General features: G+C 39.5%; 1 protein-coding gene across 1 annotated transcript; it reads left to right on the forward strand.

Annotated features, from left to right (window-relative positions):
• The first annotated feature begins 5002 nt into the window (after positions 1–5002).
• lum (lumican) lies at positions 5003–9536 on the forward strand. The gene is made up of 4 exons (XM_046379602.1): positions 5003–5162; positions 5439–5517; positions 6603–7481; positions 7882–9536. Exons 3-4 carry the CDS (start codon positions 6608–6610, stop codon positions 8034–8036), a joined length of 1029 nt encoding a protein of 342 aa, XP_046235558.1. The 5' UTR covers positions 5003–5162; positions 5439–5517; positions 6603–6607; the 3' UTR covers positions 8037–9536.
• The last annotated feature ends 4182 nt before the right edge of the window (positions 9537–13718 follow it).

The raw sequence follows: 13718 nt of genomic DNA on the forward strand, positions 1-13718 counted from the left end.
GCATCATAACAAGGTCCTCAACAAAAAGATGGTATTAGGACAAAAACTGTGATAAAAACTGAAGCCTGTGTTTAAAGTATGTGAGCGCACATTTGAGGGTAGGAAGTAGGCTGACTAAGCAAAATGTCCCAACCTCCACAATAAGATCAGTGCTTCACAAAAACACTGCCAGAAACCGTTAAAGGCAAGCAACCCCCAAAGAAACAAACATTCTGGCCAAGTTACAGATGGACTGCGTGGAAGCCAGTGGGAAGAACTTTTCCTCTGATAGATTTGTCTATAGTCAGCCTCATGGAGAGCTGAATTATACACTGTGCACCACTACCATTTTAACTGCATGCCCAAAAAGGCATTTTTGCAGCTGTTAAGTTTTGTCCAGTTTAGGACGCATCCTTTTCAAACATTCAAATCAATATTCAGACTAGGAGATGGATAACAGCACCTTTTGCACTTTAAATTCTAGGACATGGCTCACATGAAATAATATCCACACTACTACTACACTAAAACAACAATTCATGAGACATAACAGAAGGTGGTCTAATTGTCCATGCATTTCCCACTTTGCTGATTCATTTAAATTATGATCAGATGTTTTTATCACCCTTTTTCTGTGCTAGAAAACAAAGGAAAACTCTCTACAGATCACTGAATCTGAAAACGAGACACCACAAGAGAAAACCAGTGTGTCTTTGTGTATTGTACTTGCTCATGAGCATAGAGAACCTGTCAGCAGATTTTATAAACTGATTGTGCAACTGCATGGTCACCACCAAAAATTCTGGTCCACCAGGACGTCCCATGTTCTGTGTCATTTTGGGGGGTGTTTTTTTGACCAGCAAACCAAGATTGAAAGCAGTAAAACTGTGGGTCAAAGTCCTCTGGGCAGCCACTCAAGTGTATGGGAAACTGTTGTATCTGTTTTTGTTGTCTCATGTACTGCATGTTTTCTGTGTGTTCTACATGTACTGTGTTAGAAATCCCAAGACAACTTGTACACTATCTGTGATTTCTTTTTTATGTAATTCATTACTTGGCATCACAGCAAGGGAATTAAACAAGCTGCAGCTGAGTGCAAACAGAGTATTAGGAAAACAGTGTTGAAAGCAAATGTCTGCCATCTGGCCTGATGGAAAGGAAGCGAGAGCAGACGTCAACACATTCAGGGAGAAGAAGAAGCAAAGTGACTAAGCACAATGACAAAATGTCTGTTTTCCAACCTCCAATCTACAAACAGTCTGGAACAACTTAAGTCTAGGTTCACACAAAAATACTTCCAGTAACAGAGGTAAAACCACACCAACCTCAAATAAATAAATACTTTAAGCAGTTTCCTAATGAACAACACAAATGTGAACTATGTCTCGACCGCTGGAAAGTTGTTTTAATTTAGTATCGGGGGAATTTGTTAATTATTTTCCTCTTTAATTACATCGACAGAAAGTATCAAGTGTTATTTTTGATCATTTGTCTACATAAATTTGTGACTAATAATCAGCATAGTTTGATACCAGTGGATTGAATGTGTAATGTGAAAGATCACCCATCCCTGCACTTCCCCTCAGCTCTGTCATACATTTTAAAAAGCTTCAAAACATCACTGTTTTGGTTTTATGGCCCACAACTTTACTGTCTTGGTTTGGTCTCACTGTTCTCATCAACAGTTTTATTAGCAAAAAAATACTACCTAGACAAAGTTAGCAACCGACTGGTGAACACTGTGGAAAATTTAACAGCTAAAGAGCTTGACAGAAGAGTTAATATTTGCCAGGCAGCCACAAATGTTCCTCTGAATTATTGCTAATGTGCCTGCTGAACGTGTAAACTGTTTGCCATGGCATATGTCAGTGTTTGCATCTTGTTGTGCGGTTCCCAGGTGGTTTGAATGAACAATTTGTGTGCACAGTTTTGGAATTAGTTGCCCTAAATCATCTACTGCCACTGTAGCATTAACTAGAGTGGTTGGGTCGCGGCGAAATCTAGTGGTGAGTAGCATGCAGCATACCAGGGACCTCCCATGTGTTAAAAAGCACTGGGTGGTATTGTGTGTCACAAATCTGTCCACTATCTCCCCAAGTCACTTGTGGAAGTGACTAAAACAAACTGCAGCACATGAGGATTTGGGCTGTCCAACCTGAACAGAAAAAAGAGAGATTTGTTTTAAAAGACCCTTCACGAGCCACCTGTGCTGTGTCAGCCTGTGACACCAGGTGTGGCTCATCAGCTGTAATAAACATCAAGCCATGCATTTAATTTGGCCCTCTACTGCAACTCTGATTCCAAAAATGTGTGGCTGCTGCGTCACACAAATCATGCTAGTTGATAGTCCCGAGACAATATGTTTAATGTTTTACTTCAACAGGTTATTCTGAATTTGATGCCAGAAACAGGTTCCAAACAAGTTGGGATAGCATCAACAAAAAACCTGTAGAAAGTTGTAGATTGGATATGAAAGGTTCATCTTTGAAAGGCTCAGTCATTCATAAGCAAAGATGGTGTGAGATTCGCCACTTTGTGAAAAACTCCCTGGACAGTCCAAACGCTGTGGAGTCCAACAGTTTAAGAACAATGCTTCTCAAAGCACAATTACATCTCCATCTACAATCAATTGAATTCAAATTTCTAAAATATTCAATGTCTGTGATCCCTCAGGCGTCACTGCAATAAAAACTGCTATGACTGCATAAAGGATGTCACAACATGGGCTCAGCATTTTTGGAGCAGGATTGTAGCATATATAGGTGTAAATCCAGCGCAAGTTGTAAATAATAGAGTATATGACATCCACAGTTTGTTTTTGTTGTTCAAACACACCATTAATTTTGGGTTCAAACCGCCTCCTTCTGTTTATTTCTTTTTCACTCAGCACTGTTTTAGCTGCCAGAGACCAGCAATTTGAAATGAGCGAGCTGAAAGCTGCAGAATGAGGTGTTGATTAGATTTAATGACACGGCCAGTTTGTTTTACATAAGGGAGAGCCTTCATTAAGAATGAATGATTTATGCATGTGTTTCCAAAATATCCTGCTCATTTTAAAAAAAAAAAATACGTTTGAAAGAATCAGAGCACTTTACATTGGAGTTTGCTTTCTACTCTTTGACAGGTCTTCAGTACACTGACTATAAGCTGAACAGACTTCGACTTTAGGGCTTTAGACTGTACTCTTTTGATTGCAGTTTTCTCACAGATTGTGCCTGTGGCTAACTAGAACCAATAATCAACAGGGCTGTGGTACCCAGGGATCAGAGCAGGAAGAAACTTTAAGGACTATGATTAATGCATGCACTTTTAAAATAAACCAAATATCACCACGCTTTGGTTGGCTTTGTTTAAATGGAACCAGAAAACTCTTAAAGAACAAGATAACATTTAGGAGAAAATGTGTCCTGATGAAACAAGTGAACTTAGTGGGTTTCAGGGTTTGCTGAGGCTTCAAAATGTTTTTGGAACACCTTCATCATTCTCACTTGATTGTATATATGACTTTTGAAGGTCTCTAAACTACTGGCCCAACAATACGAATGTTTTGCTCACATGGTCTTTGGGGTGTTGAAGATGACACTAAAGGCCTCCATCACTGAATCTTAATAGTGACACAATAGTGAAAAAAAACAGCATAATCTCGTACATAATATTCAGGAGCAAAGTTTTCAAGAAAATGACAGGGAAAATGGAACAAAAATGAAATGAAAGGACTTCACCGAATTCTGCAGTGAGAGGAAGTGGGTGTAGGACATTTTTCGGCTTCAAAACCGAGTGCTGGAAATGACCACAGGCCTTCTCGTTCTGGAGGTTTTGAGATGCTTTGTGTACTTTTCTTCTCAAATGACAGTTTGTTTTGGTCTTCATACTGTTTCCAGTCCTTTTGGCCATGTCTGAAAAGTACACAATCTACATTAAAGGAGCATTCCATTCTTTTTCTCACAGTTTGTCCAATCAGTCCAGTGATTTCTAACCCTTTACTCAGCAGATTTTGGAGATGCATGGTGAGTCTACACAAAAAAAAAAAACAGTTTTACAACAGCATCCGTCGGGCCAATCAGTACAAGCCGAAGCCTTTCCTTCATCCCTCATTCCTCTTCCATTTCACTTCACTGTGTGTGTGTGTGTGTGTGTGTACTCTGGTTAAAATAAACATGGGAGACCATGAAAATGAAATGACACACACAAAATTTCTTGCAGTGCTGGTTCACCCACTGCACCAGGTTTATATTACAAACCTACACAATGGCAAAAGCTAAAGTGACACCAACAACAATAGGTTATCAAACCAAATGGCTAAAGCTAAACAAATCCCACACTGACACAGATTTTGCGAAATTGATATCTGGTGTGGGAGGAAAAGAAATATGTGCAAAATGAACTCATGCATTTTTTTTCTTAACATATGCTGGAGAAATCAGACAGATTGACTTAGAACGTGTTGTATGAACGTTTTCCATACATGAGAAATGTGTCCAAGATGGTCTCCATGAACGGTATGTAAGTGGAGTAACAGACCTCACTGCGACCAATTAAAACCAGGCGTCAATTCTCAGCATGCTGTGATGGTGTGATGGACGTCCACCAACAAATGGGAGAAACATTTGGCTGTTTATCTCCCCCCGGCCCCCTTTCTCAACTGCACCTATCAGATAACTGGAATACCACCCTGGTCTATTTTATCCATTTGTCCGTATTTGTACAGAGAAGTTTACAATACAGAAAGTGACTGCAGGACTTGTGGAGGAGTAAAATATAGGGATACAAAAATGACACAGCACAGAAATATGAGATCAGTCAGATCTGCTTTAACCTACAGTGCCATGCCTTTGGTCAAAAACAGACGAGAAGAAATGTGTGCGTCAAGTGTTATGCAAGTCTTCTCTGGCTGTCTCCTAACCTTTTGGTCAGATTTTCCAAAGCATTATTCACAGCTCAAGAAGTACAGCTGAATTTATTCTTTTTCAGAACCAGCGTCTGGGTTAAACAGCTGCCAGAGACCGTTTTCACATTTTTCCACACAAAAACCTTTCCTACTCCCAATGACTTTTCCACAAACAGCCTACACAACTTCAGCTTGCGTTTTTGCTTTGCTTGCTCACATTTAGGGGAGGTTGTTTGGAGGACAATGACCTGATTGCACAAGAAGCTGTTGGTCTGTAAAGGTGATAACTGTGGAGGTAATATTTGCACCGTACATATTTGAGCTTTTTTTCTCTTTTTTGGGTGAAATATTCCTGTTCCTTTTATGCACCTGCTCTTGGTTAGTTAACAACAATTTTTGGATGCTGCTAACCAAGACTTTCATACTGATGACATCTTCAATTTATATGATGACCTGACTCCAGTGTGCTGAAGAACACCCCCCCTTCTCCCTATTCATTTTTTCCCTCTCCGTTTCTCCATCTTCCCCTCTCTGTCTCTCCTCCCCTTCTCTCCTCTGTGTTTTTCTCCAGAGACTTCCAGTTTTTGAACACCACACTGTTCTTACCTACTGGCCCTCCACCCCACGCACACGAAGAGAGAGAACCACAGGTAAGCCTGCATATGAGAGTGTGCATTTGTGATTTCCTGTTTGATTATTGCTCTTTATTTCTGTTTTCCGGAGGTATTATCAGCTGTCACTTCTAGGCTTTAAAGCAGTGGCTAGCACTGCAGCACAGAAGATAAGAATAGCAGTGCATGGAACAAAACCTTAGTGGTAAAAGTTGGGTGATTTGAACATTATTTTACAAAAACCGTCAGCATTGTATAATAAGACTATGTTAGAAGATCTACAGTGTTCTTTGAGGATTATATCATACATTTCAGTAACTTTGAAAAATAATTATAAAGTTGCACTTGGATCTAGTTTCTGTCTGCATTTTTTCATGGCTCTGGAAAGAATCATTCTGGTTTTGCATTGTCTGCAGATTGATTTGTGCAGTCAGATTTTGTATGATCTTAGACTAGTTAAATGTCTGCTTTTAAGTCCTTGCTCTTTGTGTTTGCTTATGACCACACTTTTTGTTAATGTTTCACCCGTAAAACAACATGTGGAAGAGTGGTGGTGGCGTTTACAAATGCACATATACTGTGTAGTCTTGGAACATCTGTGTTGCATTATCACTCCCATGCAGAAACGTATCCTATCTATCACAGTTGATAGATTAAGTGCTTCTGGGAGCAATACAATTGAGTTCAAACTGCAGCTGTAAAGATGTGGCGCGACAACGTTAATTGAATCAAGGAATCTAGGACTCATTGGTCTGCAACTAGCTTATATGAACTCTTGACCGGTTATATAATACTCTGGGGAGTGGGTGTGGTGATATGGTGTATGTGGATTGACATCGTTTTAACAGAACTGTTTAAAAGTTCCTGCTTTGTTTTACAGTGCTTACATCCTTCAATTTTCTTTATTGTATTAATAAATCCTTAATGCATGACTGACCTGCACAAACTGTCTAAATGCTCATCTTAGCACTCAATGTAGCTATGAAACAATTATGAACAAAACAGATCCACTTATGTCTCACTTCTGTTTATGGTTACATTACACTTTGTTGCTGTTTTGTTGATCCTTCTAATCTTTCTGTTCCCTGCCTCCTCTTTCCCCTTTCTGTCTGTTGGATCCCCAGAAGCCATGTTTCCTCTCCGTGTACCCCTTTTGGCCATACTGGTCAGTGTGGCCCTGTGCCAGTATTATGACTACGACTACCAGCCTGTGTCCATGTTAGGACCCTCAGGGCCTAACTGCAATCAAGAATGCGAGTGCCCAATCAACTTCCCTAGTGCCATGTATTGTGACAGCCGCAAGCTCAAGTTTGTTCCTGTGGTCCCATCAGGGATCAAGTACCTGTACCTCCAGAACAACCAGATAGAAGAGATCAAGGCTGGTGTGTTTGATAATGTTACTGATGTGCTTCGCTGGCTGGTACTTGACAACAACCAGATTACTAATGCCAAGATAGCAAAGGGCACAATCGACAAACTCACAGCATTGGAGAAGCTATTCTTCAGCTACAACAACCTGACAGAGCCAGTCATCCCTCCCTCAAAGTCTCTTGATGAGCTGAAGATGATGCACAACAAGTTGTCAAAGTTCCCCTCTGGACTCCTGAATGACAAGGAGAACTTGACCTCCATCAGCCTCCAGCACAATCAGCTAACCTCTGATGCTATCACAGGGGCATTCAAAGGGCCGAAGAAGCTGCTATCCCTGGATGTGAGCCACAACAGGCTGAAGAAGCTGCCCGCCGGAGTCCCCGGTTCACTGGAAATCCTCTATGCTGACTACAATGACATCGACGGTGTTGGGGCAGGATACCTGAACAAGCTGCCTTCACTGCAGTACCTGAGGATCTCCCACAACAAGCTGGAGGACTCCGGAATCCCTGCTGGAGTGTTCAATACGACATCGCTGGTGGAACTGGACCTGTCTTTCAACAAACTGCAGTCCATCCCTGAGATCAGCGACCGGCTGGAGCAACTCTACCTCCAGGCCAATGAGATTAACAGTGAGTGGCATCTGACAGTCTTTACTTACTGGTATTTTGTGATGCCCTCTTCAAAAAGCATCGTTCAATTCTAAATACCCATCGCTGTTTACATCCTTGTTTGCTAGCTTCTAGTCTTGTTCTGCATCACTTCTGAAGGTACTTTGCTACTCTTGTTGATATGTTATAGCCACCAGCTGTTGATCAGCAGAATAGTGTGAAACCACAATGCACATGCTCACTAATAACAAAACCGGGACCCGCCCATAAACATAGTGCTCTGTAAGGTTACTCATGGACAAAAACTCTATGGGGTACCGTTTGACTTTAAGTACAATCGGGTAGAAGGAATTATATTCACTTTTTAGTCTTTTCTTGACTGTTTATCTATAACTTTTTCTCCATTTTTGATTCTCTGTAGAGTTCGACTTGTCAAGTTTCTGCAAGTTCGTCGGACCCAGTGACTATTCCCGCCTGAAGCATCTGCGTCTCGATGCCAACTACGTCACACACAGCAGCATGCCTCCTGAATACTCCAACTGTCTGCGCCAAGCTTCAGATATCATGTTTGAATAAGGACTTCCCTCAAAGCTATGACCTGTCCATGAGTCCCCTCTCTACTACCATGGAGAAGCTCAGCCCAAAGCGTTCTGGATTTAAATGTTGTAGTACCGCTCCTTTCATAGTACTCACATGTCCTTGCACATAAGTAATATGCAAATCTGAGGTACTTCTTCAATTAAATATATAACTTGAGTAGATCAAGAGCTGGGCAAATTGAGATACAATAGGTGTAAACACAAGCTAACAACAATTTTGCAAATCTTATCTCATAAATCATGTAATCAGATTGTGAAATTCATCGAGCATCCAACAAGTGTTTCAGACACTTGGCTCTAGATATTAAAGAATGTTCTCATTGTTCAAATAAAAATGAAGGCAAAAAAATAGAAGAAAAAAATTAAAAGAAAAAACTAAATAAAAAAACAATAACTAGCTTTTATGTGTATATAAAATGAAATGGCCAAAAAGTCTATGAATAAAAATGATTCATAGTAAAACACACACTTTGATCATTCCAAACTTACATTTGATCATACTGAAAACAGACACATTGGAGGAAAAGGCTGCTCCAATGTCTTAATTCAGTCATGGTGTCATTTTGTTGTGTGTGTTGTGTGTTCCAGTGTTTAGCATGTATAATATAATGTGGATACAATAATTAATTCATTGCTGTGCAAAGGACCAGCACATAAGGACTGCATAGTTTCAGATTTCAGTGTATAATTCCTAATGTAGAAAGAAGTGAACAAATGTAAAATAGCAGTTATATAGCAGTCACATGTTCAACATCCTGAATGAATCAAAGTGGGTTTAATGAAAATACCAGTGTAATTTACTCATGTTTGTCTGTTGTCTGCCTTCTTCACATTCAGAGTCCCACTAATTGACATTTTTGAACTATAAAGTAGATAGATAGATGGATAGATAGATACACAACTAAGAAATGTTCCTTTTCATTTGGAAATAACCTTCCAGATCCCTAAATTAGTAACTTTAAGCCAAATATAAGTAGGATTTAAGTGTTTCTGAAGTGTTTGGTGTTGAAAAGTAGAATAAATGACAGATGGTCAAAAGACATTGGTATTGTCCTTGAAATTACTTTGCTCAATTAAATCTTGAGATGACCGTATGATGTTTTCTTGAATTCCAATTGTCTCTTTTCTTTGCTTAATTTCTAGCTGTCTACTGTCATTGCTGATTTGTATACAACATTTGCATTACTTGCATGCAACCAATGGTACCATTCTTTGATAATAAACTACAGCTTTTGCAGTTAAGGTGCTTTCATTGTTACGTTGTTGCTTAGCATGTTTGATAAATGCTTCTTACCAGTACAAACTCAACTCAGCAGCAGTGTCATATTGATGAAGTTATTAGAATATTACATTTTGTTTAGGTAATTTTTCCTTTCATCATGATTTCCTTTGTGGCCTTTGACTCAGTAACTGGATATGAACTTGGATTTACTGTGAGGAAACCAAACACAGTTGAATAAACTATATTTTCAACTTTTGTATGATATTGCTTTTTAAGCCTGCTGTAATTCATTTCTGACGTGCAGAAACAAAAAAGAGCCACTTATTTGAGTTACATAAATGTGAGATGAATATATCCCAATTAAGGATATTTAATGAGCATCGTGTTTAGAAATGATCGTGTTTTTTATCCAGGTATCCTCTATAAAGGGTTAAATCCTGCACTATTCCTCTATAAATCTGTAATTAGCCCCTAATAAAGAAAACTTTTGTTTGGATGATGTAAGAAAGCCACTGGTTACACAGTGTTAAGTGTTCATAAACTGTGCCGTATTTTAAAGAGGTAGCTGTGAAGATATGCTGTAAATGAAGTAACCAACTTTGGGGTTTCTCTGCAGTGAAGTCACTACACACTGAATTAACTGTGCCTGATCCTCTCAGGCGATGGGAGCCAAGAAACAAAAGACCATACAGCTTAAAAGTCAGTTTTGTTCAAGGAGATAATACAATACATCAAGCAGTTAAGATAGGTTATAATTTTCAATTTTTATAATTAGGTGTAGATTGTTAATGACCCTGTGAAGTATGCATCTTCCTTTCTGGTCTTAATCTTTGGGATGAAGTCATTTTGTGTTCCCCTGATTTACAAAAGGAAAAAAACTGAGATGAATAGAACATGCATTTATTTGTTCTGCAGTGTCTGTTTACATCTGTTACTGTTTACATCTATGGCCCAGCCGTTTTCAAAGAGCCATACATTGTGGTCTTAATCTGTATCTTGTATTCCCCAAATTTCACTTTGACTCTCTCAAGTCATTAATTTACAGTAATGACAAAGAGAACCCATCAACTTTGTTATGTCTTGTGTTTGAATGCAGCTGCTGAGTGAAGCAAAAACTGCTGGTCCTGGAGGGATGCAGGGGTTGCAGGGTTTTGCTCAATACCACAGCTTTAAGATATTTTCTGTGTAAATCTACCCTTCCAACTGTCTCGGACACAAACCACAAATGTCCCACGATGATATCAAAGTATTTTCTTTTTTCAGTAAAGTTTCCCTGTGGAGCTTGAATATAAACACTTAGTTTCCTAAAGAAAGGACAGTCCTGTGTTTCCAATAAGATAAATTTTAGTCTGCATATTTGGCTTGTCAGGGGATCCTCCCCCCTGCTCACTGCCACCTCTTGTGGTCAAAAGTGATAAAATTGTTGCCATTTTTCTAAAACCCTCTGACTAAAGTTTTCTTTAACAGACGATACTGAGCGAACAATTCATGCGGGTTCACTGAAAGGTTTTGTATCAGCATGACTATTACTTTCTTGCAGAGAAAACCGAAGCCAAACATTTTTGCTCCACTCTTTCACGTCTCAACAGAGAGAGCAATAAGAAGTGATAGAGAAATAGCGTCTGAGAAATATGTATTTCATGGTGAGCCAGAGGGCAATAAAACAATAAGATCAGCACATTCCTCTTGCTCTCTGCACCACCTTTCAACAGAGGCACCACCTACTTCATCAGGTTGAAGAAATTTTTTTGGTTGAAGTATTTTTTCTTCCATTTGTAAGGAAAATTAAGGGTTGTGAATGAGAGACATTGCTGCTGCCCCATATTTGTTAGTGTGCCTCGCATTTGCTGCACAATCTGTATTTTGAATATTTATAACCACGAATCTACAATGCAGTCACATACTGTGAACTGGACTCAGTTTTGAGGACTCAAACTCTTACTTAGAGATTTAACTGCAGCTCAAAATAAACAATCGTGCAAGTTGTATTATTGAGTATGGCCACTAAACTGGACCAAATTGTGCCTACATCATCAGAAAAAACCTTAAAAGTCTGCTATTCATTATCGGGTCACATGTTCCAAAGAGTTATCAGTGTCCATAAAGTCTGAAAACCACTGCAGAAAATTTACAAAATACACAAGTTGTGCCCTTTTTCTAGCAATTTCTAGTCTTGTAGATGTTTTTCTCTCGTCTGCTCTCTCCACTGTAGATGGTAAAAGACAATAAAGACTGTCATCGCTGCTGGAGAAGACAGAAAAAATATGTCTCCTTGACACTATTTTCCTCTACAACCCCTATTACATCCCCTAAAATGTCCCCTGTGATATATGACTGAGCTGACACCTTGGATAATAAATCAGGAGCAAAGTTTCATAGTCATTGTTTTTGGATGCGTACTTGCGTACAGCATTCATCTGCCTTTGCAGAGCTGTGCGCTAATTGGCACAGTACCACTAATCATATCTTCTGATGTGCACAACATGCACTTCAACCACTCGTTTCTTCACTGAGTATTAGTGAGTATTAGTAGAGCAGACAGTATTTTAAGACATATGGTTAGTTGATTAGATACGTGGCATTCATAGTTATTATATAAATGGTTTCCAGATGTCCCATTTGATTCCTGCTAGTGTTTGTAATTAGATCTAGCTGCAAAGTTCAGTTATACTTGACCCACTTATGTGAATGAAAGTCAGTAGTAGTCTGACTGCACTTCCTCATGCAATCCAATACAAGTCAGGAGGTAAGGATATTAGTCTACTCACTTCCACTACCAGTACAACATGTTACATGTTTGTTTTAACAACTTTTTTCACATTTCATATGTTTTTATATGGTCATTTGTACCAATTTTCAATCTAGGACAATTTCCTCCTCTTCCTCCCAAGTCGCCCTTATTTAAATCCTGCTCCTGCTGCTCATGTCTAGACAATAAAGTCCTTTATAAAGACTTAAGCTTCACATCCTCCTGCTTGAGACAGTAAGTGAAAGTATAATCAGCTGTTGCAGCCTGGCGGCCCAACTTCTAGGATCATCATCCCTAAGTCCAGACCATCTCCAGCTGTTCTATCTCATTATCTCTGTTTTCTATTCATATTCATCACCATCATCTGGTCTCTAACTTTTCTCTTCACATTTTCTATCATCATAAACTTTCAGTTCTCTCTGGGTTGTTTTTGCATATTTCCCTCTCCTCTTTTATTTCAAACTTTCTGTCCTTCTCTGGCACATTTCTGTTTTTCTCACCATTATACCAAAAAGTGTAGACATGGGCTCCAGATGTCGCATCTGTGGCCTTAACGTAGACACGCACAAAACTGAAATGAAAACCAGAATGAGAAGACGGGATGTGGTGACAGAAGTAAAAACGTAAAAAGACAACCAACTCCCAAAGTTCTTCTTTGGATGTAGTGAACATGAACTTGTATTCTGCTCTTAATATGAAAAAAATTAAGCTTTTTAAAGCAATTTCAAATTCATATATTCAAAATGGTGCCATTTTTTGCAATGCAATATCCACTTCAAATGACTTCTATTGTCAGGGTGGCTACACGAAGGGGGATAACAGCATTATTATGGATCTGTCTCTCATTGGTTTACTCCGACATTCTTACCTCGACCTTAACCAATCTGACTGCTCGTGTCTAAACCTAATCAACCCAACCAATGAGGAGGGGCAAGTGTTCTTAAGAAAAGCAGTGGGATCCATCATAACGCAGGCTACCTCATGGTGGCTCTGCAAGAAAAACCACCATTAAAAGTTTATTGAACTTGCACCCAAAACTTGTACGAGCTGGGTAAGTGGTTGTCTCTGGTGCCAAGTTCACTGGAAGTGCAATTTTCCATGATATGGTACTATGTCACGATGAAGTCACTGTGAACATAGTTTAATTTTTACTTCCAAAGAAGTGGTGAACTTTAATTGTGGTCTGCAGCTCCTTTGTTACCACAGCAGACAGTGCTGTATTGTGAGGCTGCTTCTGGCAATGAGCGTGTACAAAAATCTGCTACAATGACGTCAGTGAGTGATATATTATCACTGATAGGCATGATGGGAGGAAAAAAACTACAAAAGAAGATGTGGGTTGTAAAAATAAGGGAATTTTCCTATAAAAAGTTGGGTGTGAATGTCTGCAAACCCCTCTAAGCTCTTCTCTAACCTCACCTGACAGCCTAGCAAACACACCCCAAGGCCTGTGAGCTGAAATGAGCCATAAACTGGTCATGCACCCATCCCCCGGAGCAATGGGAATAGAGCAAATCCTCCACTGCAGAACAAATGGTTAAGTTGGGTGGAGTGACAGCAGTTTAACCCCTTCACACTGATAACTTCTTCATCCATGAAAAAGAGGAGACAAAACGAAAGAGGCGGAAAAAAAAAACTGCTGGGCTGGCAGAAAAGTAAGCACCACAAACTCTGGAAGGACATCCCAA

The sequence above is a fragment of the Scatophagus argus genome, chromosome 22 (genome assembly GCF_020382885.2).
Source record: "Scatophagus argus isolate fScaArg1 chromosome 22, fScaArg1.pri, whole genome shotgun sequence".
NCBI classification, from domain to species: Eukaryota; Metazoa; Chordata; class Actinopteri; family Scatophagidae; genus Scatophagus; species Scatophagus argus.